The 22,499-nt window shown below is 40.1% G+C and overlaps 2 protein-coding genes across 4 annotated transcripts in view; one reads left to right on the top strand and one right to left on the bottom strand.

Annotated features, from left to right (window-relative positions):
- Window positions 1–22,499, top strand: part of H2AJ (H2A.J histone) — a 92,906-nt gene that overhangs the window by 4,383 nt on the left and 66,024 nt on the right. Inside the window, exon 3 of the mRNA XM_063639648.1 lies at window positions 2,262–2,310. The gene's annotated coding sequence lies outside the window, so the exon portion shown is untranslated. The remainder of the gene's footprint in view (window positions 1–2,261; window positions 2,311–22,499) is intronic.
- GUCY2C (guanylate cyclase 2C) overlaps window positions 1–22,499 on the bottom strand; it is a 138,529-nt gene that overhangs the window by 55,865 nt on the left and 60,165 nt on the right. For 2 of the 3 annotated variants that reach the window (XM_055280542.2, XM_055280543.2), the window contains 8 exons: window positions 18,130–18,242; window positions 16,335–16,399; window positions 13,034–13,249; window positions 11,344–11,465; window positions 9,646–9,742; window positions 6,819–6,936; window positions 4,615–4,750; window positions 2,869–2,954 (listed from right to left, as the gene is read on the bottom strand). In XM_055280542.2, the coding sequence (XP_055136517.2) occupies window positions 2,869–2,954; window positions 4,615–4,750; window positions 6,819–6,936; window positions 9,646–9,742; window positions 11,344–11,465; window positions 13,034–13,249; window positions 16,335–16,399; window positions 18,130–18,242 (953 nt within the window). Of the gene's footprint in view, window positions 1–2,868; window positions 2,955–4,614; window positions 4,751–6,818; window positions 6,937–9,645; window positions 9,743–11,343; window positions 11,466–13,033; window positions 13,250–16,334; window positions 16,400–18,129; window positions 18,243–22,499 lie in introns of those variants that run through there. The other variant, XM_055280550.2, reaches the window with a different exon arrangement.

Genomic DNA, 22,499 nt, shown 5'->3' with positions numbered 1-22,499 from the left:
GATTCTGTGGGCCTTTAGTGAATCAGTTCAAGTCTTTCATTTTTCAAATGTTAAACTAGAGGCTAAGAAATATTAAATGGCTAGCTCCAAGTCACATGATAAATGAAAGACTAGTGTTTTCCACAATATTAAGTTGCTTTTGAAAAAAGCTCTCAAGAAAATGCAGCAGAGCTAAAATCCATTATGTCATTTTGATACATGTCAAGGGGCCCTGAAATAACTACATTTCTTAACTTCTATCAATTACTTAATTTTCTAATCTCTTCTATTCCTTGGCTCTAATATGCTTTTCTTGTACATGACATTAATTAGTTTCTAAAATAAAATATTTCATTTTCAAGTAATTTGCCGATGGAAATATTAATATATCCTTAAATTACTGCTGCGTATATTGAGTCAATTTTGTAAGGGAGATCTGAAAGATGACTGATACGGTTTGGCTGTGTCCCCGCCAAAATCTCAACTTGAATTGTATCTCCCAGAATTCCCACATGTTGTGGGAGGGACCCAGGGGAGGTAATTGAATCATGGGACTGGTCTTTCCCCTGCTATTCTCCTGGTAGTGAATAAGTCTCACGAGATCTGATGGTTTTATAAGAGCTTTCCCCTTTCACTTGGCTCTCATTCTCTCTTGCCTGCTACCATGTAAGATGTGCCTTTCACCTTCCACCATGATTGCGAGGCCTACCCAGCCATGTGGAACTGTGAGTCCGTGAAACCTCTGGAAAAAAAAATTTTTTTTCTCTTTTTTTGGGGAAGAAAAGGAGGTTTAATATGACTTACAGTTCCACATGACTGGGGAGGTCTCATAATCACGGTGGAGGGTGAAAGGCACTTCTTACATGGTGGCAGCAAGAGAGAATGAGAAAGAAGCAAAAGTGGAAACCCCTGATAAACCCGTCAGATCTCGTGATACTTATTCACTATCACGAGAATAGCATGGGAAAGATCAGCCCCTATGATTCAATTGCCTCCCCAGGTCCCTCCCACAACACGTGGGAATTCTGGGAGATACAATTCAAGTTGAGATTTCGGTAGGGACACAGCCAAACTATATCAATGACCATCCTTTTAAATTTACCAGTGTACCCTCAAAATGTTCTGGACAACAATGTTATATTTTCTTTCTTTTTTTTTTTTTTTGAGGCAGAGTCTTGCTCTGTCACCCAGACTGGAGTGCAGCAGTATGATCTTGGCTCACTGCAACCTCCGCCTCCCAGGTTCAAGTGACTCTTCTGTCTCAGCCTCCCAAGTAGCTGGAATTACAGGCATGCACCACCATGCCCAGCTAATTTTTGTATTTTTAGTAGAGATGGGGTTTTACCATGTTGGCCAGGCTGGTCTCAAACTCCTGACCTCAAGTGATCCGCCTGCCTTGGCCTCCAAAAGTGCTGGGATTACAGGGGTGAGCCACTGCACCCAGCCCAATGTTATATTTTCATAACTTTACTCTTTCTTTCTTTTTCCTTTATATTGGGATATGGCATATTGAATCTCTATTGAGACCTATCCTGGATATAGTTTATCATCCCTTTAACCTTACATTTTGAGAAGATCTCTGATTTCCCCAAATATACATGTTATATAGCACAACCGATGGTATTACATTATTGAAAAATTCAACTGAATTTGCTTATAGAGAGAATAAATGCACAGGGCAACATTTTCCATTTTGAAGTATAGTTATGAGACTGACATTAGATCTCATATGTTTCTGCCTCTCTCTATGAAGATCATGGGCATCATCCCAGATGCAAATAACTCAGAGAGGAGTGCGTGTACCTTTGTAATCGCTATTAGTAACTGAAATATTGATGGGATCTTATGTTAAGGTATTCTTACGGAATGTATGCTAAACATAACATTATATTAAAGGTTCAATATAGTATCTAGAAACTATGAATTACATTTATGGAATGCCGCTAGCAAATTTCTGGTTTAGCTTTCTCAACCTGGACATCTTTTCTCTAGCTTTTCACATTTTCCATTGCAGATATCTTTTACACAGCTGGGTTGATAGACACATTTAGTATATGACTTAGGCTGTCATAACACTCACATTGGAAAATGAAAAAAACAATGAATAAATTTTATGTTATGTCAGGACCTGACCTCCTATATAAACCTTTTTACTGACCACTTGGTTGGCTGGAACAGTGGCTTTTATAGTTTGGATGGATACAACATTGGATGACATGAAGACGGGTGTTTTTTCTTTTTGTTTTTGTTTGTTTGTTTGTTTGTGATTAAATGCTGACCAGCCGTCAGTGGTGTGCCAGATAAGAAGCTATGCACTGAAAAGATGGAGAGGTGAGTAGACCACTTATTTTCTTTAAAGAACCTACTATTTGGTGAGGAAGAAAAAGTGAATATAATATGAATAAAAGCATAGCATTATAGGGCTGTTTATGTGGGGCTCAGGTTTACACATTTAATGATTTTCCTGAGAGTTCAAATGGAGATAACAGGGAATATTTCATTGAAATCTTTAGTTGTGAAAATGAGTAAACAATTCTTAGGAAAGACTTGTGATCCTCTCATTGGTATCCCATCAATAGTCTGGTTGTTATATTATGTAATTTATTCTGGGTGGATATTTAAAATATCTATACCTATCTATATGGATATAGATATAGAGGTGTAGATATATTAATAGTAAATACAGTGGATATTCTGAGTAAGAAGTTTTATGGGTCAAAATGCTTAAGGAATACTACCCTAAGTGGGGCATAATTGTGAAGTTGAAATGAACTGTTTTCAGATCCTAAACATAATTTCTCTAATTCCTTTGCTAGTTGTCCTCTTCCAAGTTATCCCTCCTCACCCAGTCACAGTACCCTGCATTTTCTGATAAGCAGTGAGACGTACTTTCTTGGTGGCCACAGAGGTATACAGAAGCACCATGGTATTGTCAACATCCCCCCAGTCGTCCAAGGTCACTGGACCGTCATACCCTAGGGCAAGATCAGAGTATGTTAGAGGCCATTGTTGATTTTTGCCTGACAGATAAGTTGGATCATGACTGAGTGTAAAATGGGTTCAAATAGCTCTGTTTCAAATTTACTGAAAACATTGTTGACATTAATAGTCTAATCAGATGGCACCAGGATTGGCTTCTTGGCCCAGAGATCTCTGGAGGGCATTTTTATAGGAGAGGTATTTATTTAGAAAAAACAAAAAACCTTTTCATTGCATTTAGGGTGGCACTAAATGTAATGAGTCAATAAGTCCCTCGATTATTAGTGATACATTTTTGCTAAGAATATTTCCTGAACTCCTAGCATAGTGTATAGGGTCACTGCACAATCTTAACATAGATTGTAGGAAGATCAAAATTTTTTCACTGTCACTTGTTTGCTGAAGACATTGAATAAAATTACTTAAGTTTTCTGAGTTTCAGTTTTGTCATCTATTAAATAGCAATATGAGATAAAACTATTTAGGTAAAAAACAGTGATCAAATTACCAATGTCACATGGTTCAACATAACAATGAACATTTATTTCCTGTTTACGATATACCAGGCTCTGTGCTAAGTGATTGATATGTATTATCATATTATTCTTCCTGGAATATCATGATATAGAAACTATTATTATCTCCATTATATTGGTGAGAAATAATTTATTTAGTCAAAGATATTAAGGGTCGTATGGCTGGTAGGTGGCGGGAACAAACATTTGTTTGTTTCCTAGTTAAATGTTAAGCCAAATGTTAAACCTGTGCTAATCTATTAAAATGCTCAACCGTGGTCATGGAAGTGAGGAAATTAAGAATGCACATAAAGTGCCTGGTAGAACTTGGGACACATGGGATGACCAACAAATTACTGTGTCTCCCTCCCTGCATCTTCAGTGAAGCAGAAGTGATCTCTTCCTGCCATTGTCGTACACCATAGACACTGGTGCAGCCCTCAGTCCTAATGCTGGGCATCTGCTGCCCTCCGAAGCCTACAGAGAAAGTCACTTACACTGCAGTAAAACAAAGGTTTCATAGAGTAAGACTCTGAGGCAAGTTAGAAAAGGCCACTATCATTTGTCTTGGACTTAGTGTACATTACATTTAGAAGAAAATTTCATAGTCTCAGGATGAGATCTGGGAAATGAAAGATGAGAGTTTCACTAGGGGCTTGTAGGAAAGGGCAACATTGATCCATGCAGTTCAGGAGATTCGTGTTGTTTTGGAGGGTATTATTTTGTGGAGTTTTGATAGCTAAAGGTTTAACACAGGGTCCCAGATCCTTAAAGGATAGAAAAGGAGATATGGAAGGACCCAAATCAAACTGCAAATGTTTATCCTCTTGTTAGTCTCCAAGCACAGTCAGGACATTACTGCTCAAAATGCCTTCTGATCAGCTTGTTCATAACTACAGAACCTGCGCTACCTGCCCTTTTCTGTGACATCCAAAGATTCTAAAAGACTGAAGCATAAACCGGGGTTCAGTTATCAATAACAGCACCCTCAAAGTTTATGTAATGATGTTTGCATCCAGTTGAGTTCAAAGGGATTTAGCTGTAGAATCATCTATTGCTAAACCCTCTTTGTTGCCCCAAATCCACTCAGAAAGCCCATATTTCTTCACCTTGGGGTTATTTGCTCTTAGTAGACCAGTACCTTCAAAAGTGAGATTTCTGAAAGCATGAGCAAATTTGGGGGTGGTAATATTTTCTCCATTTTCAAGAAATATCTTCAGCATATGTCCAAAGAGCAGGATTCCATTCAAATAGGCAAGAGCAAAGTCTCGTTTTGTCTAAATAAAAAAGGAAAATATTAAAACGGGTCCTTCAAAAAAGAATCTTGTCTTGAGCCTAGAACAAAAGGTTGTTGGGATCAGCAGGGTAACTGGAAAGTTAAAGGGATATCAGGGGAATTGAAGGGATGTTATTAAAGGAGACTTTTAGAATACTCTTCCTTGGAGGCCGGGTGAGGTGGATCATGTCTGTAAACCCAGCACTTTGGGAGGCTGAGGCGGGCGGAGCACCTGAGTTCAGGAGTTCGAGACCAGCCTGGCCAACATGCAGAAACCCCATCTCTATAAAAATACAAAAAAATTAGCCTGCTGTGGTGGCACATGCCTGTAATTCCAGCTACTCGGGAGGCTGAGGCAGGACAATCACTTGAACCCAGGAGGTGGAGGTTGCAGTGAGCCGAGATCCCACTGCACTCTAGCCTGGGTGACAGAGTGACACTCCATCTCAAAAAGAAAGAAAGAAAAAAAACTCTTCCTTGGGTCAGTGTTCTTTATTCTTTATGATCCCATGTCACAATTCTGTCTTCTCTTAGAATCAATAAAATGAGGGAAGTAGCTATAAGCAGTTATACTTCATTCCCATGATGAAAAACATACAAATGCAACCAGGAAAGGCAACATGAAGCATTTGCATAATTCTTATAAGATTTTATATAGAAATAATGTTAGCTTGTAGTTGATTGTTTTTATTAAAGTGCAAAAGAGAAACCCAAAAATCAAAAACTAAAAACAATCCCTGCGTTTAGGTGTTCTGAATGGAACATGAGCAGTTTTGATTGGATAATACCACTGAAACTGCTTTGAATACAATTCTGATTGGGTATTACTTCATGCCCCAAATGCCTGCCCTGGGAAAAATAATGGATAGGGTTAGAACTGCTGTGCCTCAGCAGCTGGAGAATGGTGACCTTACACGGCTGAGTGATGAATTAAAAGCCCTTGCTGAACTGAGACCAAGTGGGTTCTATTACCTTGGGCATGTTGGACTGCCCATTTGCAAAGAATCGTATTTTTGCTAGAACCATGAAGACGGTCAAATGATATCCAGATATTACACTCAGAATTATATTTGCTGGAAAAATAAAACTTTCATTGGTTTCAGTTTCTTTTGCTGAAAACATTTCATGAGGTAAAAAGAATCCAGTTAAGACCCAGCTCCAAAAGAGGATGCAGTCCTTAATTTTGGCATGGTCGTAAATGAGAGGACTTAGAACTTCTAGCTGGGAAAAACTGTGACACCCCAGAGGTATCCATCTTTCTTTGCAGCTTTTTGGGCCTGACCCTTGACTTGCCATCCCAAAGTTGTTTAAGGTCATCAGCATTGCCTCTTCCTCCTCTTCCCATCCCAGCCTGCTCTCAATGGTTTGTCTCTGTGGGCAGAATGCATCTAATAGATTTAATCATATGAAAGTACAGGGACTGACAAAGCCCAATATACTATTAGAATCAGGAGCCCTGCATTATATTAAGGTGGCCATGATTTAGTGTCCAAATGGAGGGTCTTTTTTCTGCACAAATGCTAAACCAGATGGCTTAGTGGTATAACAGGAATACACCAACTCTCCTGGGCAAATTTGGACAATGGTCAACTTAATTATAATGGAAGACAATGTCTTAACCTAGGAATACACATTTCTAAAGGTAGGATTTTAATATCAGTGACGGGAAAATTTTGCTTTAGGACGTAGGGAACTTTCCAGTAACTCTTGCTTTATTTTACATTATTTAATTTCTACCTCTTGTAAGTGTAAGATTGACCCTCAATAGCAGGGCTTCTTCCTGTCTTTCCATATTGTTACTTTCATGCCAGTGTTGCAGATGTGTCCACTGTTGTGCTGTTCTATAGTCTAGCAGAGTGACCTATAGTTAAGAGCTTTGATAGGGATCCTGCTGTTTCAAAATGCAGTGCATGTAGTTGGTTTCAGTTAACATTTGTTGAGTGAATTGGAGCAAGTAAAAATAATTGCTTATTTTAGAATTTGGGTCCTAAATAGAGAAAAATTATCTTGCCCTTGACAAAGAAAATAATAATATATTATTTATACTATAACATAAAATAATAGCTTACTGGTGATAGATTCCTGGAGAAAGAGCTATTTAGGAGGGAATTCCCAGGAGATAGCGTCAGAACAAGGACATTTTTCATATAGTCAGGGGCTGTGACATTGTCCTCAAAGTACTGGTCACTGTAATAAAAAGCACAGGTTCCTCATGAAAATTAGGAAAAATAGAGATGCATCTTCTACAGTTCACACAAACTATACCATCATCCTTGAAAATAGTTTAAAACATTTTTTTCATTAATCTGCAAAACTTTCTGCTTTCCCCAGATAGAATTGTTTTCTTCTGTGCTTGCTAGGTTAAACAAGAGAATTTAAGCAATTGTGGTTAATATACACAAAAGAAAAAGAAAATCAGAATACAGATATTTCTTGATTTCTTTGAGATTTGGGGTGCTATGGACATGTGAGCTCATGCTGGCTTTTAAGGCTTGGTTTTTAGGTAGAAACTTTATTTTCTTTAAGTGCTTTTAACAATTTAGAGATATTGAGACATGGTAGAGAGAAATTTTAGCGCTAAACTTATGTTTTAGATGGTGAAACATAAGCATAAAAAGAGTAAACATCTTCTCTAACATGGTAAGCTTCTTGATATATGGAACATTAGCTTATTGATTCTTGTATCCTCAACTCCTAGACAATGCCTGGCACATTGTAGACTCTCAGTACTGTCTAAGATTGCTCTGCAAATGCTATGGTTTATTTTTATTTTTACTTTTATTTTTATTTTGTTTTATTTTATTTTTAGACGGAGTTTCGCTCTCATTGCCCAGGCTGGAGTGCAATGGCGCGATCTCGGCTCACTGCAACCTCCGCCTCCTAGATTCAAGCGATTCTCCTGCCTCAGCCTCCTGAGTAGCTGGGATTACAGGCGCCCACCACCATGCCCGGCTCTTTTTTTTTTTTTGTATTTTTAGTAGAGACGGGTTTTCAGCATGTTGGCCAGGCTGGTCTTGAACGCCTGACCTCAGGTGATCCACCTGCCTCGGCCTCCCAAAGTGCTAGGATTATAGATGTGAGCTAACATGCCCGGCCTCAAATGCTATGGTTTCTAAGCTTCCTATTATTTGGAGGTTTGAAAAGCATCTGATATGTTTGAACTGCTGCAATTAGGCTGACCATTATTTAATGTTTTTATTTAAAAACAGCTTTTTAGAAGACAAGGTCTTGCTACATTACCTAGGCTGGTCTTGAACTCCTAGATTCAAGCTATCCTCCTGCCTCAGCTTCCCGAGCAGCTGGGACAACAGGCATGCACTGCTGTGCCCAGCATATTTAACATTTGAACACATCTACTATGTGCTAAGAACTGTATTGGATATTTTACTCCTATTATCACATTAATCCTAGAAGTACCCTTATGAAGAGGACATTTTAATTCTCATTTTACAAATGAGAAGACCTAATCTCAAAATGCTAAAAAAATCCAAGAGTCAAAACAACCAGAAGTGTCAGAATTAGAATGTGAACACATTATGTCTAATTTAGTCTCATGAGCTTTCCAAAACATAGCCAGGTGTCCTTTGGGAATAGTGACAAAGGAATGCCAGCACTTTGGTGGTTTATTGAGGATTTCTGAAAGTACAATTATACCAACCTGGCTACAGTAAGGACTCCTTCCAGGGGCAAAGCAGCTGTTGAAATCAATGAGGTTCTTGGAGTGAAATATCGGTAACTCTGCCCTCTTTCCTGTACTTCTGTAGTTAAGAGTCTAGTTGGTTAATTAAATTACCTTCATGAATGTGAAGCCATCAAACAGGCCTGCAGTTCCTATACTTCATTTCCATTCATGCTGTGAGAAGTATCATTAGCGTGGGTGAAATGATCAGGCAAATATGGGAAAGATCTAGACAGTAACAGCCTCTTGTTTGAATACAGACAGGTAATGATTAATGGCCCAGTCAGATAAGTGAAGTCATGTGATCTGGCTTCTGGGGACAAGGGGCATGGGCATGGCAGTGACACCTTCTTCAAGCCTAACTTGACTCAAATATTACCTTGGCACAGCTTGTCAGTGGGGTCTCCAACCATACCAGATAATTAGCGATAAAAAAAGATGGGATGTGATCAAAGGTGCTCTCTGCTCTCCAGCATTTTTTCTCTTTGGCTCAGAGAAATGTGGAGGAAAAGATTACCACCTAGTGACTACACCACAGAGGGTGAGGAATAATTGTGTATATCAGACTCATACAACTGAAACTTCAAGCTTATCAGAGGTGGTTGAAGGAAAAGTAATCTAGGACCAAAGGCCATTAGCAACTGAAGGAAAAAAATGGCGCTGACATTACCAGGAACAATATTATTGAGTCTTTAGTTGATTTATTATTTTCTGGACAAAGACTTTTAAAAACAGGCTAGAGATCAGGATCGTATGCTTTTTCTTTTTTTTTTTTTAAATAGAAATGAGGTCTCACTGTGTTGCCCAGGCTGGTCTGAAACTCCTGGACTCAAGTGATTCTCCTGTCTGGGTCTCCCAAAGTGCTGGGATTACAGGTGTGAGTGACCATAGCCAGCCAGGATTCTATGTTGACTGAGTAGGCCTCAGTCATAAATGGACATGTGGGTTCAATGGGGCTATAATAAACCTTTTATATTTACAAATGGTGAAGGTGTCAAAGGAATGCATCTCTGCTAAAGCCACAATTAGCTAAATAAGAATGAGGGTGTGACGGAGTATATGTATAGTATATGTATTTGACGGAGTTCAAATATTATCATCATACTTAACCCCATAAGGCGTTGTGCAAAGCAAGAGAAAAGAGAATGTGCCTTTTGGAAATCCTTGGAATACTTCCTTTTTGAAAGGAGGAGGGTTTTTCCAAATATTATACCTACTTGAAAAGATCCACTAGAATAATGACAATGTCTTCAGCCACTGCTCGGTCACCCTTCAGCTTGTAGAGGAACTCTGGACCACCACACATAATAATCACTGGAAGAGAAGGTAAGACAAGGAGAGAAATATATGACAGTCTACAGGCAAACAGGCAGGGAACCAGTTGCCTGAATTTGAACCCAGTATGTTAATATTAGATTTTTTAAAGATAAACTCCAATTCCTTAAATTCCTCCTTTCTTTTGTGTTTCATTTACAATTATAGAGTCAGAATAGAGCTGAATGGGATCTTTTTAAAAAAATCATCTAGTCCATCATTCTTTTAATTTTATAGATTTAAGGAGGCTGAAGCCAAGATGCCAAAGGGTCAAAGAACTAGTAGATGACAAAGACAGCTCTGATAGTCAAGTTCAGTGCTTATTCCATGATGCCAGGCTGGAGTAATTACAGAATATGTTGTCATAGGTAAGTGAAGTATACCTCACCATTTGTAAAAGTGGTTGAAAAAGATATTATAAAAGTGTGAACTGAGAAGAATTTATAAAGTCTCCCTAAGCAACTTGGGCTTCATCTGTAGCCTCTTCACTCAAAACTTCATCTTAGTAACTGCAATGCCAGAGTCCAATCTGAAGTCTACCACTAATTTCTGCCAGCTATCCTGAATGCACAGTTTTATGAGTGAGAGGAGTTGGGGGAGACTTCATTAGATCTTTTTAGATGCTGTGCCATTATGCTGCCCTGTTGAATTGTAAACTCTTTAGGGACATAAATGCTTATATGTTTCTTTCCCACCATATCTTGGTTAATGTTTTTGCAACTGGTAGGCCATTAATATAACAAATGCTTGATAATGGCAATAAATGATAATTTGAATATCAGGAAATCCGCCAAGCAAGCATCTTCCCTTGTAGAAAATTCTCACAATTGATTCCTTTGCCCCTGATACATTCTTGTTTGTCGAGAGAATTCTGTGGAAACTTCAACAAATCCCCTAATATCTTAGTGAGGATGACTTTTTTTAATTTGAATAGATTTTTGGGGGAACAGGTGGTGTTTGGTTACATGAATAAGTTCTTTAGTGGTGATTTCTAAAATTTTGGTGTACCCATCTCCCAAGCAGTGTACGCTGTACCCAAGGTGTGGTCATTTATCTGAGGATAATTTTTTATCTAATTAGGCTTTCATACTTGGTCTCTAGCTGGTAGATCACTGGGCAGGTGAGATACAGAAGGAATAAGAAAGTGAGATAACCTTTGCTTACCTTGTAATTTTGCATGAAGCTATGTAATCAATAAATTCATCCTCTTGGTCACCAGGAGGACTGGGGCTCAGAATGTGTGAAGATTGGTCACAAATCCAATAATATGTTGGATTGAGGTGAATTTAAAAAAAGAGTTTGCTGAGGGTGGGTCATAATATCATTTGGGTTTATAAAAGCTGGATTTTAACATTATCGTTATTTTTAATATAATTATTCAATAATACTTAGGTATTTTCTCTTAGAGGATAAGGTTTTTAGTCAATGAAAGGAACAATATAATGAAGTTGCATGCAATTATAGATCTCCCAAAATATACAAAATATGTATGAGTAATGATGATAGCTCTGCAGTGGAGGATTTGTTGAAATGACTTATAAGGAGGTGGTAGTCATAAAGAAGAAGTTAGCAAAGAAAAAATTATCTTCATGTCTTCTTACCATTGCTTCTCCTGTTGTGGTCCGTTAAGATATCCTGAAACTCCTTATCTTGTCTTAACACCACCTTAAAGCTGAGTTCGTGGGAGAAATAGGAAACGCTAGCTTCCAGAGCATTAAGGTACCTGGAATAGGAAAAAGAGAAACTAAAACAGCTTACTTCCCTCATGGCCTTTCATGCCTTTCACTTCTTATTTGCAAATCTATCCTGGGATTTATTCATCTAAAATTCATTTCTGCTGTTAACACAATAGACAGCACACACCATGATACCACTAGTTTAGATTGTAAGATCTAAATTAGTGAAAGGATGGGGGAACTTTTAGGGATCTTCATATATACATGTAAATTGTTATCCTCATAATCACAGTGTATGTTCTAAGCATGCTCTAAGCAATTTTGTGAATATGTGGCTTGGTTACTTTGATTTATTCTAAAGTGAGTTGTCATGATATCTGACATTTGGTGAGTCATTTGTGATGGTTTCTGGCTGCTTGCAGGAAGAGGGTTCTACTCTGCTCTATAAACTAGTCCCATTATCATAGGTAAGTTGAAACCTTGAATCTACAGTACAAAAATTCAGAGTTGATAGGAATAATTTCTGCTCCTGTTTAAACCTCACATTAGATACTGTGGGTTGATTCCTGTGGGTCTCTAGACATGCATCCTTGGTGGTATCCCATCTTAGCCTTTTGCTTGCTTAGATGGAGAGAGAAATGCAGAATTAAGCAGCATCCTGGAAGTACAGGCAGCAACCCAGCCAGATTTCCTCTACCACCTTTGTTGGAGTTGAATGAATCTTTCCATTTTATTTTAGTAATGATACCTGATGTGGTTAGGCTTTGTGTCCCCACCCAAATCTCATCTTGAATTGTTATCCCCATAATCCCAATAATCCCCACGTGTCAAGGGAGAGACCAGGTGGAGGTAATTGAACCATGGGGGTGGTTTCCCCCATGCTGTTCTCGTGATAGTGAGTAAGTTCTCATGGGATCTGATGGTTTTATAAGGGGCTCTTCCCTCTTCACTTAGCACTTTTCCTTCCTGCCACCTTTTGAAGAACGTGCCTTGCTTGTCCTTCGCCTTCTGCCATGATTGTAAGTTTCCTGGGGCCTCCCCAGCTGTGTGAAATTGTGAGTCAATTAAACCTCTTTCCTTTATAAGTTACCCAGTCTCGAGCAGTTCTTCATAGCAATATGAAAACAAACTATTATTAATACAATACCCATTATTCCTGTTTCTCCCCCACCTCTTGTTCCTCTGAAGAAGTGTGAGATCATTTTTTCTAACTAATTGTAGGTATAGGCAAGATGCATGTTCTCTGGTATTGTTTCTTACACAGGAGTGTGAAAACATTAACTCCTGGCTTTCATTTTCCTTATCTGTAAAATAGGGATCCTATTACTTGTTTTATTTTCTTCAGATAACGTACTGTATGAAATCAATAAAACTGATGTGAACGTACTTTCAAAACAGTAAAGAGTGTTGCAGATGCAAACTATACTGATTATTTTTACAACTCTATATTTGCTTGGTCCCCTTTGCTTTTATTTATGTGTGAGAAAGTGAACTGATGTCTATACCCAATGCTGTTACCAGTGGAAGGTGCACCTAATAATAACTAGGTGGCCTGCATGATCCTATGGCTTCTCTCCATGGCAAGTGCTAATGAAATATTAATGATCCTGCTTACCAGAAACAGTCCTCAGTCTCTGTACCATTCTTGTAAACATACGAAGTGCTCCAGGAATAAGTTTTGAAGGGCAGATCATTGGTTTTCCAAAAGTTAACCAAGAAGTACATCAACTTTCTAGCTGGAGACATCAACCTGGTCAAGGTTTCCTTATAGTCACATGACAATCCAAAACTTCCAGCTGAGATCATGGGGTAGCTCAATTCTGTGTCAAGGCTATGTCAAGAGGTTGAGGAAAGAAACCATTATCAGTATTAACTTAAGTAGCACAAATAAGATCCCTCTTTAACCTGTTTCAGCATGTATGTATAAATGGTAAGAATGAAATTGGGTCATTAAAGCAGGTTTCTCATGTATATAGGTGTCTTTCTCATACAGCTAAGTTTAAAAACATTTGTTGAGCACATGCTATGTTCTAAGCACACTCTAGGCAATTTTGTGAATATGTGGCTTGGTTACGTTGATTTATTCTAAAGTGAGTCATCATGATATCTGGGCTGGGATACAGGGGAAGTCGGGCTAAGAAAAAGGATGGACCACCACAGCCACTATAATTGTTGTAAAGCTGAAAAGATGCCATCTACACTTTGCCATGCATTGCCTTCTCCCCAGCTTGTTCACCTCGGTATCTCCAGTCAGCTAGGCTTGTATGTAGGTGCTTAGTATGTATTTAACGAAGGAAGGAAAACAACATCCCCTTCCATCTTCAGTGCTCCATCAAAAGGTTTTAGTGGGCTTCCTGCTTGCATCTCAAACTACAATATTCACAGTCAGAATTCTCTTTCATTTCTGTTCCTCCAAACTGTTTTTCATTTATTTTAGTGTTTTGAGATTGCAAAGGCTTCTTTGACTACTTTCCATCTCTCACCCCAACATCATACCATTGATTGATTCTACCTTCAAATATCTTTGCAGTTATCCTCCCTTTCTATGTCCACTTCCTTCTTGCTAATCCAGGCCCTCCTTCTCTGCTGACTTTCCTGTCATCAGTCTCTGCCTGTGTCTTTCCTATACACCGTGGTCAATCATTCTTCTGAAAGTTGGCTACTTCTCATGGCATTCCCAAGTTTAAAACCTTAGTGATTTCTGATGCGAATCTCATTAAATGCAACTTCCTTCACCTGGACTTTCCTCCCATGAACTTCCAAATATGGTCCTACTTAATTTTCCTAGTCTTATCTTTATTATTCCCCTATACATTTCCTGAACTCTGGTTAATACAGAGTTCTTCATTTCCCTGCTTGTTTGCTTTTACACATACTTCTCCCTCTGCCTGGCTAGAAAGCTCATCTCCTCATGTCTCTACCTATTAAAATTTTACCCATTCTTCAGCATGCAAACAATTGCATCTCCTTCATGAGTTTTTTTTCCTCCATTGAAGCTTAGTCCCCTCAAACAGAGGTGACCCTTCCCTTCTGTGCACTCTATAGCTTCTCTTTTCTTTTCCCTTCTCTCTCTCCCTTCCTCTTTCTTTTTCTCCTTTCTCTTCCTTTCCTTTCCTTTCTCTACCTTACCTTACCTCACCTCACCTTACCTCACCTCACCTTACCTCACCTCACCTCACCTCACCTCACCTTCCCTCACCTCACCTTCCCTCACCTTCCCTCCCCTCACCTTCCCTCCCCTCCCCTTCCTTCCCCTCCCCTTCCCTCCCCTCCCCTCCCTTCCCTTCCCCTCCCCTCACCTTCCCTCCCCTCACCTTCCCTCCCCTCCCCTCCCCTCCCCTCCCCTCCTCTCCCCTCCCCTCCTCTCCCCTCCTCTCCCCTCCCCTCCTCTCCCCTCCCCTCCCCTCCCCTCCCCTTCCCTTCCCTTCCCTTCCCTTTTTAATTGGATCTCACTCTGACACCCAGGCTGGAGTGCAGTGGTGTGATCCTGGATCACTGGAGCCTTGTCCTCCTCGGTTCAAGTGATCCTCCCATCTTGACCTCCCACATTGCTGGGACTACAGGCGTGCATGACTACACCTGGCTAATTTTTTTATTTTTAAACTTTCTGTAGAGCAGGGTCTCACTATGTTGCCTAGGCTAGTCTCAAACTCCTGGGCTCAAAGGATCCTCCTGCTTCGGCCTCCCAAAGCCCTGGGATTACAGGCGGGTGCCACTGATCCCTGCCCTCTGCAGTTTCCTGTTTCTATTTCCCTGATGGCATCGATCTCACCGTGCCTTGTATTGGTCAGGAGAGTCCTTGTCACCTTCTCTATTTGGGTGGGCAGGGGCTGTGTTTAACTTAATTCTCTCTACTCTGACACAGCTAAAATGCTTCTTTGCACGTAGAAGGTCTTCATAAATGGTGAATCAATTTTTTCAATCCTCCTTTCCTTTTGAGAATGCTCTATAGCAATATTAGTAAGTGATCAGGTTAGATGACAGTTGGGAACAAATCCAAGGAAGAGTAAGATTCTGGATCTGTCTGCATTTTGGTATAGAAGAGAAGGTGAAAAAGTGCTCAGTGAGCCTGAGCATCTGAGGCTGTTTGTAATGGTGGGTGTGAGGTGACAAAAGCAAACTTTGCAACACAATTTTCAGAGGTCCAATGTTTACCCTTCAAAATCCATTGCAAGTGATCCTCTGCACAGTTTTCTCTGTGTAGATGAAGGGCGATTCTTGATTCAGGGTCAGATTGAACAGGTACAAAAAAGGAACTTGGGCAGGATTTTGATTAGGGAAGGTGTAATTAGCAGAACAAAGTATTTTTTGGTGATAATTACATTGTGTAAAATGAATGGAAGAGATGAGGGTGATTTTCCCAGAGCCAGAAAAATATATTCATTCTAGAATATATTGAGAGCTTTGTTCTAAGATAGTAAGGGCACTGTACAAAGGACTTTAACATGTCGTTTATATAATTCTCAAATAACCCTATGAACTAAATATATTGTTATTTTCCCCACTTTCACAGACCTACAGGATAGAACAGAACCCTACTAGTACCCTGGGGTGTTACACTTTCTTTTGTGTTTCCCAACCCTCTACCCATATTTTTGTGAATATTTTATTTATTAAACTCCTCAAATTATCCAATTTCACTGTCTTTCCTGCTTTGTCTCAAAACTCTGACTTTTTACCCATACTATGTTTTCTCTCAAGGTCAGATGTTAATGACTCAACCTGAACGGCTACAGACATTCACTCCATGCTGAGCAAGGGAAGTTACCTGGTTAAGAGAATAACAGTTATGGGGAGATGGCAAAATACTAGACCTCAACACCTCTGATTGTGTTGCCTTGACTAGACTGTTGTTTGATGAGTCCTTTAAGTTGCAATATCATGTCCTGACTTCAGTTCACAGTAGTATTACTTACTACATCTGGAAGGTGGAGTATGTACATGAGGGCCCTATGAGGACACAGCCCATCCGTTTCGCATTCTGTAGGAGAGAAAACAACAATGAATTCCTAGAACTAAGAAAAATACTCAGTGGACAGGAAAGAAGTAGCAAGGGGAAGGCTCTCAGAGGTTTAGAAAGTGGGGCCTCCCAAGATGCTCAAACTCAGAGCAGCATAGGGTGCTTTGGGCTGGACGAGGATCAACTGAGGCATGGAGAGGTTCGAGAGGGAAAACACACTACAGGGAGGGAAGGTATTTTACAAAGGTGAGCTGACTGGAGGTGAACCTGGCTTCCTTCTCAATGCAGGATAGGAAGAGGCAGAAGAGGGACTGGGAGGCTGTAGCATTAGTAGTGTCTGTAGGCCAGATAGTGGTGAGATGAGATTTGGAGGTGCTTTGAAGGGAGAGGGCAAGTTTCAGTTGTAGAGAGAACTACAAAACAGTAGTGAGTAAAATGCTATGCAATTGATTGGGTGATTTTTTATCTTATTTTCTCCTATTTCTTAAGGGGAATCTGGTTGGGACCATCTCATCCCTGGTTTTGGAGAACCAGGTTATACCTCTCTCTGTAGAGGCAAAGAAAAGCAGCATATATTTCTGAAATTGTGATGTGGAGTTTATTGAACTATGCTTGTGCACACCTTACCTTCCCAAGATTGAGAATCACTGCTGTGGTAGCCATTGTTCCTGATGGGAGTGTGGCCTGTCTGGTTGGTGTGAAGTTATTGTTTAAAGTTTAGAGCCGTGGCTCTACTCCCAGTGCTCTGCTGCTCAGACAGCCTTTTCTTTAGTTTCTGTAGTAAGGGGGTGCATTGCACATCTGCTTGTCTCTAGAGAGCTTTTAACACTCTTTATTTCCTTAAAGCTCTGGTTGGGATTGGGGTTTGGGGATTGGGAGGAGGAAGTAGGCAAGGATCTCCCTCTTCCCATTTTCATCCTTTGACATTGCAGTTACTACTTTAAGTTAGGTGTCAGATTCAACCCTTAAGCAATTAACTATGATCTGATATATGGTGATGACTTGAAACAGAGATTTCTGGTGTGGGGCCTTGAAATATATTTTTAAACATGATTTCTCAGGTATTTCTTGAGGGACACAAAGGCAAACCAGTTTATACTAACATTTAAATAAAGAAACTTAAAAACTGGCTGGGCGCAGTGGCTCATGCCCATAATTCCAGCAGTTTGGGAGGCGAACGCGGGCAGATCACTTAAGCTCAGGAGTTTGAGACCAGCCTGAGCAACATGGTGAAACCCTGTCTCTATAAATAATATAATAAATTTGCTGAGCATGGTAGCACATGCCTATAGTCCCAGCTACTTGAGAGGCTGAGATGGGACAATCACCTGAGCCCAGAGCTCAACCTGCAGTGAGCCATGATTATGCCACTGCACTCCAGCCTGGGCAACAGAGGGAGACCCTGTCTCAAAAAACAAACAAACAAACAAACAAACAAAAAACCCAAAAAACAAATCAAAACAAAATTTTAAAAACAATTTAAAACAAAAGAATTCTTCTCCTTACAACTGAAAGTGTATACATGGTACATAGCCAAGGCTCTCCTCACTTTCCTGGATTCATGGAGGGCCCCTGTCATTTAGGTCATCTGTAGGGATAAAGCCAGTCTCTTGCCTGGTACTTGGCCACTCATTCAGCTATGTAGCTAGAGATGATGGGAGAGCTGCTTCATGGTCATGTGCCTACATTTCACACTGGGATTATCCTGTGCCCAGAGGCCATGAGCTGCATCCACAAAAGCAAATACTTACTGAAATTTTCCTGAGTAGGTCGAGGCCTTCACAGGTGCTACTCCGGCAGTCGCCTGAGTTATGAATCAGACCATCCGAATACATGAAAGTAGCATTCACAGTCACATTTAGGCCTGTCGTCCAGAGATGAGGGAAAATAGAACACTAGTGTTATTTTTCAGTAATTTATAGCAGCCATGAGATTGATTCTGGGAAGAAGTAGATATCCATTTTCAGGCCTAGGAATATTTACATCCTGAGCCCTTGTTTTACTCCTGGTCACTTTTTTCCTCTCTGTGTCTCTGTCTCTCTATATCTTTGCATCTCTGTTTCTCTCTCTCTCTCAACAGTTTTATTGAGGTATAATTTATCTATCATAAAAACCATCCATGTTGAGTTTACGATTCAAAGACTTTTAGTAAATATATATAGTTGTGCAACCATCCACACGGTCCAGTTTTAGAACATTTTCATTGTGTTCACTGCCCTCTTCATCTTTTCACAACCCTAGATGCAGCAGGTGTCCTGTATGGACTGGAGAGTGTTGGGAATAAAAGACATAGACATTATGATAACCTGTTCTTTCATGGTCCCCAGGTGCTGTTTGCTGCCAGCTTGCAGGAGGCTGCAGTCTTCCTTGGTCTCTGATCTTTATCCATCCAGTCAACAAACAGTTATTAAGTTCCTGCTATGTGCCGGGCGCTCTTCTTTGTGCTCATGATACAGTATTGAACAAAAGTTCCTGCTTTCAAGAGGCTTACATTTTCTTTGTGTGTTACACAGAAGAATGCATTTCTGATAGGGTGGTCATGGAAGCCCTAGGGGGAGCTGGGACCTGCGTGAAGACTGAGCCATGCGATACATGGTTTCTCTGGTCAGAGGGAACAGCAAGGGCAAAAATCCCAGGCAGGACCTTTCTTTGGCATTTCAGGAAGAACAGGGAGGCCAGCGTAGTCCTGACAGAGTAAGTGAGAGGTAGTATGGATGAGATGTGAGGTCAGAGTGAGGCCACACCGTGCATGACCATGTGGGCGTTAGTAAGTGCTTTCAATTTATTCCAGGATAAGATGTTTTGGAGGACTTCGAGCAGAGAAATGATATTGTCTGACTATTATTTTTAAAGAATATCTCTGGATCCTGATGCAGAGAATAGATTGTGGGGAACAGCAACAAATGCAGGGAGACTAGTGAAGACATGATTCACAACCTAGGTTAGATTGGACTACAGTAGTTGGAGCAAAAGTAGAGAAAAATGGTTGCATTTAGGATGTATTTTGAAGGTAGGAAATTGATAAATGCAACATGAAGTATGAGAAAACAAGGACTCAGAATAACGCCAATATTTTTGGCCTGAGCAAGTGGGTGAAAGGAACTCCTATTGACCAAGATGAGAAAGAGTGTGGGAGGAGCAGGTTTGCTAATGTGGTGTGTGTGGTGATGGAGGTGGACATGTCAGGTGTGAGATGCCTGTCACACTTCCAGATAGAAAGGACACTAAGCAGTTGAAATACACCCATCAGAAATAGTTATTAATGTAATCATTCTTATTGATAAAAAGCTGTCACATCTCTGTCTCAGATTTATCATTCTTGCTCAAAAGGGGTGTCTTGGTCAGTTTTCTAGAAATTAAAGCCTGAGACAAAAGCTTTATTGAGTTTGTCTTACCAGAGTCCCATATGCTGTAAATAGTGGGATCTGAAATTGAAGCCGTGATTGTCTCATCCCAAACCAACTGTACATTTTTGATATCTCAAATCAAAACTCACGCATGAGGGAATGGCCTTTTACCAGCTTAGTGATGCACCAAAACGTTAAATCCAAAATTTATCAATGGGTATGATTATTTGTTCTCAACGAATCTTGCTGTATTACAGTTTTTAGCCCCTGTCTCTCCTGGAGCATTCAAGATACAGAGTAAATAGTCTATGAGAAAAATACCTGCATGCCCTCAGGAAGTTCCCTGCAGTCACACTTCTCACATGAAATGAACATGGTTAACAGTCTAACTATCATCTATTTTTCTAAAGAAGGTGCTGTACAATTCTGTTTTCTTTCTTAGTAGACAGGGAAGGAGATTGTGTAGCATTACAAAATTTCGAGAAAACCCATTTGTCTTTAAAATACATCCTCTTACTTTAAAATGTTTCTAATCAAGGATAAAGAAAACAAAAATGTCTTCATTAGTGTCCTAAATTAGATGAGAGTTTTGTTTGGATTTCACTCTCACACATTTCTCCTCTTAGAAAGCAATACAAGAATTGAAAACAAGTTTATCTTTGAAATATCTGTTTGGTCACAAGGATGGCTGGCCTTACTGACCAGAACACCACTCCTGGGGTTAGGCATTTCCTCTATGGGCTACTCCCAAAGCCAAAGTGAATTATGTTCATTCTGGCTTGAGGTCTTTGTATAATGGAGAACTCCCATATTAAGATGGAAGCAAGGGTCTTGCTGGTGATATCCCTGGGGACTGCTAGGCACCACGTTTTAGAAGGGAGTAGCAGAACCATTTGACCACAATCTGTCTATTACATTTTGGTTCCTTCCAATAAAAAGTAATCAGGACAAATGTATGATTCCTAAGCAGGGATGTTCTTTTTTTTTTTTTTTTTCTCTTTTTCTTTTTTGAGACAGAGTCTTGCACTTTTGCCCAGGCTGGAGTGCAGTGGCATGATCTCGGCTCACTGCAAGTTCCGCCTCTCGTGTTCGCGCCATTCTCTTGCCTCAGCCTCCTGAGTAGCTGGGACTACAGGTGCCCGCCACCACGCCTGGCTAATTTTTTGTAGTTTTAGTAGAGACAGGGTTTCACCATGTTAGCCAGGATGGTCTCGATCTCCTGATCTCATGATCCACCCACCTTGGCCTCCCAAAGTGCTGGGATTACAGGCATGAGCCACTGTGCCCAGCTGCAGGGATGTTCTTAAGTTTGCCAAGTCTACAGGGAGTCTGGAAACCTCAGTCCACAGTCCGGCATTATAAGTGATTTCTTATGTGTTCTTGTACAAGCCATTTTAATTTCTCTCACTTAGTTTCTCGATGTAAAATGAGGTTAAAACAAAGTTTGTAAAATGGGATAATTTTTAATAATACCTTTAAAAGAGCAAAGCATGTCTATAATAGAAGTTGTTCTTCTGAACAAATAAGAATGTTTTTAAAGGTAGAGACTTGTTCTTTCAAAGAATGGAGGAGTCTTTGCAGTTCTACAGCCACTTGAGAGATGTCTACCAACTTTGCTTTTTTAAGTTTGAAAACACTGATACTTTATTCAATAAGAGAGCTGAATGAGGGATGTCAGTACTTTGGTAGGACTAGCCAAATAGGAGACATCAATGTAATTAGACCAGTCAGAGATATTTAATGGAAGAGAAGGGGGGAGTGATGGGTTTGATAGCAGTTAATACTTAATTGAGTGTAACCATGAGCCAGCTTCAGTACTAAGCCCCATATGCCTTTTATTTTATTTAATTCTCATGACAACAGAGAGGATATAGAGAATTTGAAACCAGGAGAACAGAATGAATGAGGCTACAGTGGACCTGGGGGAATGGGAGAGGGCATGTGAGGAACTGTAGAAAATAGGGTTGGAGAGGGTCTTAAATGCAAGAGGAGTCAAAAAGTGACGTGGAGGGCAGCACACAGTCACATGAAGATGGCCACACTTGCAGCTCCTCTCTCTTGACCTCCTGTCTCTATGAGGGCTCTGTTCTCTCCTACCACCATGAGGCACAGTGAAAATGACACTTAAAAATCCATGCTCCAGGCAGCCCATGACTGACACAGCTAAACTCAAGTAGAAACCCTAGCACAGTGCCTGGGAAAAAGGGAACCAACATCTGTTGAGTGTGACCTCAGACAAGTGACTTCTCTACTGGGGCCCCAGTTCCTCATCCACTTATTAATAGAATAGAGCTGGATGATCTCTTTCACTATATGCCTAGCTTTGGGCTGTGATGTTTTTACAGGTATTATTTCACTTAATCCTCTCTGAATCCTTCAAGGTAATATTTTGTCATCCTCATTTAAACATGAGAAAATGGAGGTCTGGAGAGGTAGATTAACTTGTTTAAGGCTACACAGCTAGCAAGTAGTAGCGCAGGGATTTGAACCTAGGGAAGTCTAATTCTAGAACTTGATATGCTGTAGAACAGCAGTTCTCAAAGTATGAGCCACTGAGGTACCCGTAGTCCCTTTCAGGGGATCCATGAGGTCAAAGTCATTTTTATAATTATACTAAGACATTCCTTATTTTTTTCCAGTCTCTTTCTCTCATGAGCATATGATAAGTTCTCCAGAGGCTATATGACATATATTATTGCAACAGATTGAATGTAGAAGCCAATATGAGAATATAGCTATCTTCTCTTAAGCTTGACATTAAAGACATTTGCAAA

The sequence above is a fragment of the Symphalangus syndactylus genome, chromosome 5, assembly GCF_028878055.3.
Source record: "Symphalangus syndactylus isolate Jambi chromosome 5, NHGRI_mSymSyn1-v2.1_pri, whole genome shotgun sequence".
NCBI classification, from domain to species: Eukaryota; Metazoa; Chordata; class Mammalia; order Primates; family Hylobatidae; genus Symphalangus; species Symphalangus syndactylus.
The sequence above is the reverse complement of the archived record's forward strand: the minus strand, read 5'-3'. Positions and strand labels throughout refer to the sequence as shown.